General features: G+C 44.4%; 1 protein-coding gene across 4 annotated transcripts; it reads right to left on the reverse strand.

Moving 5' to 3' along the window:
- Positions 1-273: 273 nt before the first annotated feature.
- Positions 274-6,467, reverse strand: c16h18orf54 (chromosome 16 C18orf54 homolog). Of its 4 annotated transcripts, none has more exons than XM_041058610.1 (15): positions 6,431-6,467; positions 5,584-5,719; positions 5,099-5,255; positions 4,457-4,624; positions 3,753-3,900; positions 3,578-3,641; positions 3,280-3,493; positions 2,811-2,902; positions 2,510-2,618; positions 2,238-2,330; positions 1,974-2,037; positions 1,813-1,885; positions 1,536-1,712; positions 1,391-1,446; positions 274-1,249 (listed from the first exon to the last, which is right to left on the reverse strand). In XM_041058610.1, the coding sequence occupies exons 2-15, from the start codon at positions 5,716-5,718 to the stop codon at positions 1,099-1,101; spliced, it is 1,701 nt and encodes a 566-aa protein (XP_040914544.1). In that variant the 5' UTR covers position 5,719; positions 6,431-6,467; the 3' UTR covers positions 274-1,098. The 4 variants fall into 4 exon arrangements, with proteins under 4 accessions (XP_040914544.1, XP_040914545.1, XP_040914543.1 ...); XM_041058611.1 differs by having other exon boundaries at positions 6,427-6,465; XM_041058609.1 differs by having other exon boundaries at positions 6,148-6,461.
- Positions 6,468-9,858: the final 3,391 nt, after the last annotated feature.

Here is a 9,858-nt window from a genome sequence, read left to right on the forward strand (position 1 = left end):
TCTCACCTGCCTGGTAACTACCAAACCAACAAGTCCTCAACCTCAACGCCTCTATAGGTTGTTTGTCTCTATCCTCTGATATAACTCATAGCAGCGTTTCCTGAATTAGTGTTGCCATGGCGAGAGGCCACAGATGAGCTGTTATCAATCACTTGCTGAAAGTCCTCACTTTGTCATAAAGTATTACCGGATTTCTAGAGCCACTGTAAGTGGCTTCATTGAGGTTAGAGGTCGTTTGTCGTCATGGATACATGAATGAACACGTAGTTAAGGTTACAGAACAATCATGGTCATGTTTAATAGAAACAACATTGACAGCTGGTTGGAAACGGGAATCGAACAGCGGTCTCCGTGTTAAAGTCCAGTGTTTTGTTGACCCAGCCGCCTCCTCGTGCTCACTTTGTCGCTATGAAACATCGCCTGACTTCCTCCTGTGCTTCCGTCATCATAACAACACACACTAAAGGGCTTTGTCACTTTAATGTATAGATGTTGTTCTGGGGAATTTTAAAATACTTAGGCTTAGTATGTTGCGTGTTTACTTGATAACATGCTAACATGCATCTCCATGGCTGTGCTCCTAGCACAGCTATAAATATATATATATCATTAAAATGACATTTTCTGTGCAGTATCAAACTAGACATAGAATCCTCTTTCATATTGGCACATTCACAATCATTTCACAAGTGTCTCAGCAGCTGAACAGATGCTACAGAGTTTGTAAAATGCTGGTGTTGTGTGTGTGTGTGTGTCTTCTCTTTGCTGACTTTGAATCTGATTGTCCTTCACATCGCTGAGATGCAGCAGAGCTTCATTCTTATTTGACATTTTTCTGTGTAAAATGTCCAACAAGACCCAAAAGGTCAGACTGTGTCTTAAATGGACAACAAGACGACAAGTCTTTAATGGATAATGTCTCAAGTGTCTGTTCAGTGTTAATGTGTCAGTGTTAAGATACATGACAGTTTTTCATCTACAATACAAATCCAGAGAATACTTCATCCACATCCTTTGGAAACTTCTTCCTGCCGCCAAAAGGACGCAACAGGAAACAGAAAGGAGAGGAGAGTGAGAACACTGACTGATGCAGACGCTTCAGAAAGGTTTCTGCTGGGCACAGACGAGCCCGTCGGCAGATGAGGAAGAGTAGCGTCCTTCGTCTTCATCCTTCTCCTCCTCTTCCTCTCTGTGTTTCTTTCTGGGTTCTTCCACCAGAAGCTTCAGACGGCTCAGGTGATGCAGAGCTCTGAGGGCAGAAATATTCATCAGAAACATGTTAACACCAGTATTTACACTCCTGCTGCTGATCATCAAGTCTGTCTCCACAGTCATTCTGATGTTAATCCTGATGTGACTTCAAATGTGTGCCATGGTTAGAGTCAGTTACCTTTGTAGTGACGGTCCACCAGAAAAACTCTCCAGCTCGGCCTCACCTTCAGGTCTCTGCAACACAAACACAACTCCATATAACCTAAGACTAAGACTATGAAACGTGAAACAACACAGGACGCGGAGTGACAGTGCGTTGACACCTGCTTTACTGGAGTCTGCTCCATTTGTGGCCTGTCGGTGAGTGCTGGAGCCGCTGATGCTTCTTGTTGCTGAAGCCTCCCCTCCACTGCCTGCAGTCTGAACAGCATCTGTTTGAGAGCCTCCACTGGACCAGGCTGCTTCCAGATGCTGTTTCCACTGAGGCCGCAGTCCAAAGTCTGGGAGAGACAGCAGACAGCTGTGGGTGCTGTGATCCTGGATCGGTCCACAAATCATAAAGACTTCAGTGTACATGCATCCTAGGAACCTAAAGCCTACCTGAGCTCCTCTGTCAGTCAGAGCCTCTGTGCCACCGCCTGCTGCTGCTGCTGCTGCTGCTGCTGCTGTGTCCCTGCAGGTTAAACACACCATCAACTGTGATCAGTGTGTTCAGTACTGGTGCAGCAGAAGTGCAGCAAAATGTGTGTAAAACATCTTACAGAGTGAACAGAGGACCGTGTGAGGGTGAACCGAGCAGCTGCTCCTCAGTGTTCACTGGACTGACTACAGAACAACAGCAACAAAACCAGATGTTCAATAAGAACAAAGCAACTTTGAATTAATTTTCAGCATAAACAACAATATTATTGATGATGATATGAACCCTCACAATGATGAGGATAACTCAACTGTTAGTGATGTTTTTTTTTTTTGTTGTTGTATCTGATCTGTCTTCACGCTAACGTGATGTTAGCTGGTCTCACCTGAATCAGCACGACTGTCTGCTCCTTCACAACTCTGAGACAGAGAGTTCAACACTTGATCCGCCTTCTGGATCAGACACTCGATCCTGTTGTCTGACAGAAGAACACGAACACACACAGACACACAACACACACACAACTCATAATGTATAATAATACAAAGGAACAAAGGGCCCTGCAAACACCCAGGAGCCAGTCACCCACAGAGACTGGCTGGCAATAATTTTTTAAATAACAAAGCAAAGAATCAAAATCAATCAATGTATATTTACCTCTGAACACAGTTTCCATGATGTCGGAGCTTTTTCTCTCTGCAGCAAGCAGTGAAATCTGTTCAGCAAACTGAAGCCTCAGATCTCTGAGAGTCAGCTGGCTGTCAACCTGATCACACACACACACACACACAAATGATCACAGTAGAAACACCACACAGTTGCTAATTCCATTCTGCTACAGGTCTTTGTTAGATGATTAATCTCATCTCAGTCACTGACCCTTTCTTAGGTCAGATACCATTTTACAGATCTCAGATTATATTAAAAGCTCCACAGCAGTGCGATGCAGGTCTCTCACCTGTGAACATGTCTGGTCAGCATCATCATCCTCCTCCAGCTCTGCGACCCAGGATGGAGCTCCAGTTCTGGGAGCTGCGGGTGGAAGAAAACCTGGAAGAACAACATGCAACCTAATGATTGTTCGATGTTGAAATGGTAAAAACAGTATTATACTTTGTTAAAAAAAAACAAAAAAAAAAAAACAGGGATTTGTAATAGTGTTTGAAGTTGAGTTGTTTAGTGATGTGCACTGTTTCAATGTGGAGGAATCCAAGGTTTGACAAGCCTGAAATGCCCAGTTACAGTTGTTGAGCTATGATTGGAAAACTGCAGCCAGGTTATTTACATGCTGCTGATTCATTAGGCTGTATTTAAATGCTGTGTTAGTGTTACAGTGATCTAATAAGACAGATGCTTTCAGAGATACGGAGGAATCTCTCCATATGTGCTATGAACCCTGGCAGTGTTGGTGCAGCGAGTGTTTTTACCGTGGTCGTCCCACAGCTTCGACTCTGGGGGTGGCGGCAGCTTGCTGCGGTCACAGCGCTGGATCCAGGCCTCCACGCTGGATCCACCCTTCTGCTCAGACACGCTGCTCATTCCAGAGGAGCCCGGGTCAGCCTTGTTGCGGGTGAAGCGGTGAGGGAGGTGGAGCAACGAGGACGGCTCTGCCCACTCTGACCCCGCCGCTCTGTGTTCAGGCTGACAGACAGAGGGAAAACTGAGGCTCACTTACAGCCCTGTACAGGCTCCAATCCTAAAACACTGTGTGTGAACGATAGTCACCTTAAAGCTGCTCACAGACGATAAGTCATCAAGTGTTTTCAACACAGCAGCTCCTGGTCTTCTTCTGCACCATGTGGGGAGGAGAGAGTAAATGAAATGATTTAGACCTTTAACAGATGGAACTCAATCTTACAAGAAAAACCCCTAATGATACAGATGAGTGTCATTTGCGAACCTGGAGGTCCTTGCTGTTCTGATCAGGTGAGAGTGGTGGTGGTTCGGTCGGGGGGCAGCGTGGCTTCTACTGAGCCCAGCACAGGCTCTATGTTCTGCACTGGAGGAGGTTTGGCGCGGCTGGGAGGCTCCAGACTGGGACAGGAGGCCTGGACCAACAGACGAGACGTCATGGGAATTGAGACTTACTAAAAGAATGCAACTAATTAATACTGTTATTGTTTCATCTATCAGTTATTTTTTCTATCAATCCGTGCATCATTTAGTCAAACTAATCTCAGAAATAAAGGCAAACGTCAATCAAAGTTTTATGTTCAAAGCCTTCAGACAGAGACAGAGCTGCAGCTGATGCTTTTAATGGCAAACGCCAGCATGTTGCATTTAAAGACCCTGACAGATGTAGTGGAGTGGGTGATCTGTCTAAAGACCTGTGATAGAGGCAGAAGTGTAGGTGGTGTGTTTGTAGACCTGGGATGAAGGTGGCAGTGTGGGCGATACATTTTAATGATCTCAGCTGAAAGCGCATGTATGAATCATGTGTTCAAAAACTTGGGTGGGTTGAAGGTGGAGGTGTGGGTGACGCATTTAAAGTCCTAGATGAAGCCAAAGGTGTAAACGAAGTGTTACAGGATCCTGGATAAAGACCTAAGTGTGCGTTCAAAAACTTTGAATGAAGGCAGAGGTGTGGGTGATGCACTTAAAGACCTTGGATGAAGGCAGATGTGTGGGTGACAGGCATCGAGCCATCATAAGGGATAGACAGCAGCTCATCCGTCGTCATGGAGAGTCTGTCTCGGTTGCCGCTGTGATGAAGCGAGCTGACGGGGAGGTTCAGGAAGTCAAGCTCCCTTTCAGTCAAACTCTCCCTGAGAACTTTGGGTAGAAACAAAATCAGTAAATTCAAAAACATAAAAACTTTAAAACAAACACTAACTGATGCAGATTACAAGTCACTTTGTCGCTGTCATTTTTTTTTGAAACGCTGTTAGGATCTTGTCAAACTCATCACTTCCTGCATATACTTCACATTAAAAGTCTCAAAAAGGCAAAATCGTTCCATTTCCGGGTTTAATTTTAGTGTATCCATTTATTTAACAAGGACAACACAAATAAACATTATACCACAGGAAGAAGAAATGCAACAATTTTTTGTGGCAAAAACAATAACAAAAACAAATAATGATTTTTCAGGTACAAAACTTGGCAACAAACACAGGCCTGACATTTGCAACAATACAACAGGACCCTACCAGAACTATCAGAATGAACATGCGCTGGACCCGCCTGAGTGGGCCTGTTACTATCTCTATCTTACTCTTCAGTCACAGAGTCTCCATGGTGACCTACCGTCTCTGTTTCTGAGTGTGTTCACTCTGGGTCTGCTCGGTGTGGAGGGGGGACTATGAGGCAGAACGACTCGTCCTGTCACTGTCCCGCTGTTATGACAACTCCTCTCAAAGTCTGCGATGTAGGCATCCAACGCTGCCGAGGCTGAGTCATAGTCCTGCAAAATCAATCAGTCACTCACTGACTCAATGAATATCAATGATTTCATTTTAGAAAGCCCGGCACCACCAAAAATCTTTACGGCCAGCAGTTTGTCTTGAATCAAGCCAATACAAAGAAAACAGGACATGAAACCAGGAGGCACCAGAGCAGGGTGCTCAGTGTGAGGCAGCTGGAGAGTTTCTACTGTGAATCAGTAGGAGGACAGCTGCCAAAATTGTTATTGTGACAAAACAGAGGACAAAGACAGGCAGGTCTCCTCCGCATAGCTCCACCACTGCAACAGAAATGAAACCCCCAGTAGAAAGAGTAGAAGCAGGGTGAACCTTGTCTCTGTATCTGAAGGTGGTGTTGTGTTCAGGAGGCAGTAGGCTGCTCCTCAGATGACCTGAGCTCGACAGCAGCGAGGTCACCGTGGACTCCGGAGACAGAAACTCCCCGACCAGGCTGCCGTGCTCCATTCTGACAAAAACAACAACCGCAACGACAGTAAGTACATCCTGAAGCTATACATACATATATACATACAGTTACATAAAGGTACAAAGCTAGCTGACGTTAGTTAGCTAATTTGGCTTTAGCCTAGCCAACGGCTAGCTACCCTAAACTACCGGAGCTGCCTAAACAACAAGCAAAACACAAAGAAAACAACCCTGTGAAAGATCTAATAGATTCGGTAATTGCTAAGTATTTCACTTTACAGTAGTTTAGTGCATATACACTGTTTATAACAACCGTATTGACTTCACATATTCACACAGTCCCAAAAGTTAAACTCAGCTCTAATCTTAAAAAACTTAGCAGCTCTACCGGGCTAAAAATGGGAGTTCGCATCCAGATGCTACAAGTCAAAGCTGTGAATCTGTGTCACAGGAAAATAACACACTTATATTTCTGTTTACTCCACAATATCTCCTCTTCACTGTGTTTTGTGTCCAGCCTCCTCCTCACAGTATGTAGATGTTCAAAACAGAAAATTCAAGGCTCCCGGGTAAAGCTAGCTCACAGTTCACTGGTCTGGCATCAGTTTTTAGACCCGATGGGTTTCGACAGAGACGTTAGAACCAAACACCATTCAAAAACCCGCCAACTAAGTCCGTTCATGACTGTGGACGGAGACATAGTAAGAAATATCCACGACTGGAACAGCAAACCTTAACAGATTTTACCAACTTGTAGGATCTGCAGGAACATGGGCTGAATCCTACCAACCGACTGTGGCCGCAGCTACTGCCCTCAGTGGCCTGTTGTGGTAACTGCAGGAGGCAGGAGTTTGCTGTGTCAAAAGAAAGGATGCGCTCAGCTGGATTAAAGTAAAAATGAATGTGTTATCAATTTGTAAAAGAAAAGAAAAAAAAGGCTGTATAAAACAGTAGACTGACAGTTTTTAATGGAGTTAGGAGTCAGCAAACAAAAGGTGAGGGAGCCTCCCTGCAGACTAGTTTTTTTTCTATGATTACTGTGTCATTTCTTATGCACTGTATTTCTTGCATGTGTATTACTTTAATATGCATTAATGACAGCTGTTCCATAATGTATTAACACTCTGAAAGGGCTCATTCATAACACTAGTGTAGTACTTTTAGTTTCCATTATAGGTGCACTTGATGCTGTGCACTTAAACAAGGCACTCTTCATTACGGAACAACTGAGAACATGACAGCTACAATAAACTAATAGAATTAGATATGAAAACACATACACAATAAAGTGTCTTTTAAATGTGTTATAAATTTGAAGGAATTCTGCTTAGCATCAGAGAACAGACACCTCAGTATTCATTCTCTTTCTCAGGTGCTGTAATTTCCTGTGGGTGCCCACCATGGTGTCCGCTGTCATCCATCATCTTGTCTACAGGCAGGTCCTTCATTTTAGTATTTTTTTTTAATATATACTGTATATTACATTGTACATTTTAAACAGGTTCACATTAGTAGCCACAAAGCTGTATGGCTAATAACTGTTCCATTATTTGTCACTGTTCACTGCCCTTTCAGAAACATTCTGTTATCCATGGTGTTAATAGGAGTTTAAGTACCCCCCCCCCCCCCCCCCCACTGGCACAGGCACAGACAGTGGTGAGTCAACAGCAGCTACTTGGCCGTGGTTTGGTGCCATGCATGAGGCACTTGGGGAAAGGCCGTGCCAAACCATGGCCAGACTGTTGCTGAAGCCTCATCCTCCTGGCACCAGCCTGGCACAGATAGTGAAGAAGGGTCCATGCCCTCCACCTCCTCCCAGGCACCCACTAAAAGGCCAAAGAGGGGGTGGGGACATGTTGGCCCTCCTCAAAACGCTAACTGAAAAGGAGGAAGCCAGGGCTGGTGCTCTGTATGTTCAAAACAAAAGATTCCTGCAAAGAAGAAAAGAAAAAGAAAAGAATCTCACCACGTTGTCCTCGTTTCTCAATACTTTAATTTCCATTCAGACACTCTACATTTATTATTTAGAATAGTTTAACCAGTTGGAAGCATTTTACATGGCCTTTAAATCTCCCACAGATTGAAACACTAATAAATATGGCAAACGCTGTGTGAAAGAAAAGGCAAGCTCTTGATTTATTGATGGGCAAACTTAAGTGTACTTAACTTTACAAAATGAAATAATCTTGATCTTGCAGAGGCGAGAGACACTGGTTTTAGGCTGCTGGTCTGTCCTACATGTAATGCTGACTTCCATATTCATCCCCTTGCACAGGTGGTGGCACTGGATCCTCTTCCTCAGTTGGCTACATGATGTCCTCAGTAGCGATGTGGATGATCCACTTCCAGGGCTTTAAGGAAGATCCCTCACCACTGTACTTTCATCATGTCAAAGGCCCTGTCTCTGGTGGATCAGGCTCTGGCATGGTGAATGTTGAAACCTCTGCCTCTACTATTCCCCTCAATGGTTCATGGTATAGGCTAAAGAGGGTGACTGGTGTAGTCAGACCGTCATCCCCCATGATGGTGGATCACGGCCAATGTGTGACAATTTTTCTTTGCACCCTGGTGTTGTGGACTAAACCACAGAAACCAACAAATATGTCCATTCCATGTTATTGGAAATGTCTTGGAAGCCATAGCTGACCTCAGGTCTCTGTGCCAGTGTGAGGACGGGACCACTTAGTCCAGGAGAGACAGGATTGGTTTGACATTCCATATCAAACACTGTCATCTTAGGCACATCGTCCCAGGAAGACTTCTTCCTCATGAGAGGGGCCATCAGAGGGGCCATCAGTGTCTTAGCAGATAGCCTAGACAGGCGGAAGTCAAAAAACATGTCTTCTTATCTGAAGACATGTTCATATCTGTAGGGCGTGGGGGACATGGGTGTTGACGATGGCATTTATTTTGCTTTTCCCCCGCAAAAGACAAACTAGGGTACGAATAAAATAGAGTGAAAAGACATAGCTAGTGCACTGTAAGGCAAAACATCACAGCTATATTCTACACCGGAACAAGGTTAAGCATACTCTGTGCTCTATGTTCAAAACCCATATGAGAACACAATGAGTGTCTGCAGTCCTACCCTCCTCCTTTGGCTGTGTCTTTGGTTTCGTTGTAAGGTGAGCCATACAGCAGCAGCAGCAGCAGCAGTGAGCTCCACCTCTCCCGTTTTGCTCTTTAACTCTGATACTGCCTAGCTGCCCTTCAGTAGACCTCTGTAGATAGGCTCATCAGGATACATACTACTTAGCTGGGTAGGTGGGTTATTGGCCTTTCGTTGAGCGCAGTAGTGTTGGGCCATTGATCATTGATTGATCATTGATTGTAAAGTCTTTGAACGCATCAAGTTTTCCACTGAGGCCCTTTTTTTGACCTTTCAACTGCAGCCTGGCTGTGGTGCCTGGCTCCTAAATCTGCAGCCGCCATGATGTCGTGAGGTTATCATTGTTTACGTGTGTGCGTGGTGTCAGAACATGTTGGGCTCAGTCACGGATGTATTATGGGATCAAGTCAAACAAGAATCTACAGGCGATCATTGTGCAGCGGTCACCAGTGATCAGTTCCGTGCAGGCCTGGCTCATATTGAACGAGCCATTAGTAGACAGCTTTGGAAGACCGCTGGGACACATCTTCAGTTTCAGAGCTGTTTCCCAGAATCCATGTGAAAACTGTAGGCCAGACGTGGTGGGGCGACCAAATGTTGTTCCAGGCTTCATGGCTGCTGCAGGCCCCTTTAACCCAGAGCCTGTGATGTCAGTGGTGGATTGAAACAGAGAGGTGTTAAAGACAAAAAAGGAGAGAGTGGTCACTCTGCCTCAAAGTGCAGGCACCAGAAACACAACCAGAGACTGTCACACAAAGTTCTCCCTAAGCCTCAGTATGAAAAGCAGCAACATGCGTAAGGCCATGATGATGCAACGTGTGTGTATACTACATTGGTACGAGTTTACCAGTTTACAAAGTCAAGCTTTTGTACCGTATGCATAAATGTATTTAATACTTGTTTTTTCTACTGATTAACAGTCTATTTATGGAGGTTGATATAACATTTAATTGATTGAATTTCTTTGTATTTTTTCATTACCAAAAATATAAATATATATAAATATATAAATCAGTGAGTTTCAAGCATTTTAACATTAGCATTTATGTATAGTATTTAAACACATGCTC

Source organism: Toxotes jaculatrix, chromosome 16, assembly GCF_017976425.1.
Source record: "Toxotes jaculatrix isolate fToxJac2 chromosome 16, fToxJac2.pri, whole genome shotgun sequence".
NCBI classification, from domain to species: domain Eukaryota; kingdom Metazoa; phylum Chordata; class Actinopteri; family Toxotidae; genus Toxotes; species Toxotes jaculatrix.

What these genes read in the sequence shown, in the direction of transcription:
- c16h18orf54 (XM_041058610.1), bottom strand. Translation starts at nt 5,718, where the DNA reads ATGGAGCACGGCAGCCTGGTCGGGGAGTTTCTGTCTCCGGAGTCCACG. An exon ending in CACATCTGCCTTCATCCAAG is followed by an intron (nt 3,901 to 4,456) that starts GTCTTTAAGTGC and finishes CTGTTGGTCCAG; the next exon opens with GCCTCCTGTCCCAGTCTGGA. An exon ending in GGTGGACCGTCACTACAAAG is followed by an intron (nt 1,250 to 1,390) that starts GTAACTGACTCT and finishes TTCTGCCCTCAG; the next exon opens with AGCTCTGCATCACCTGAGCC.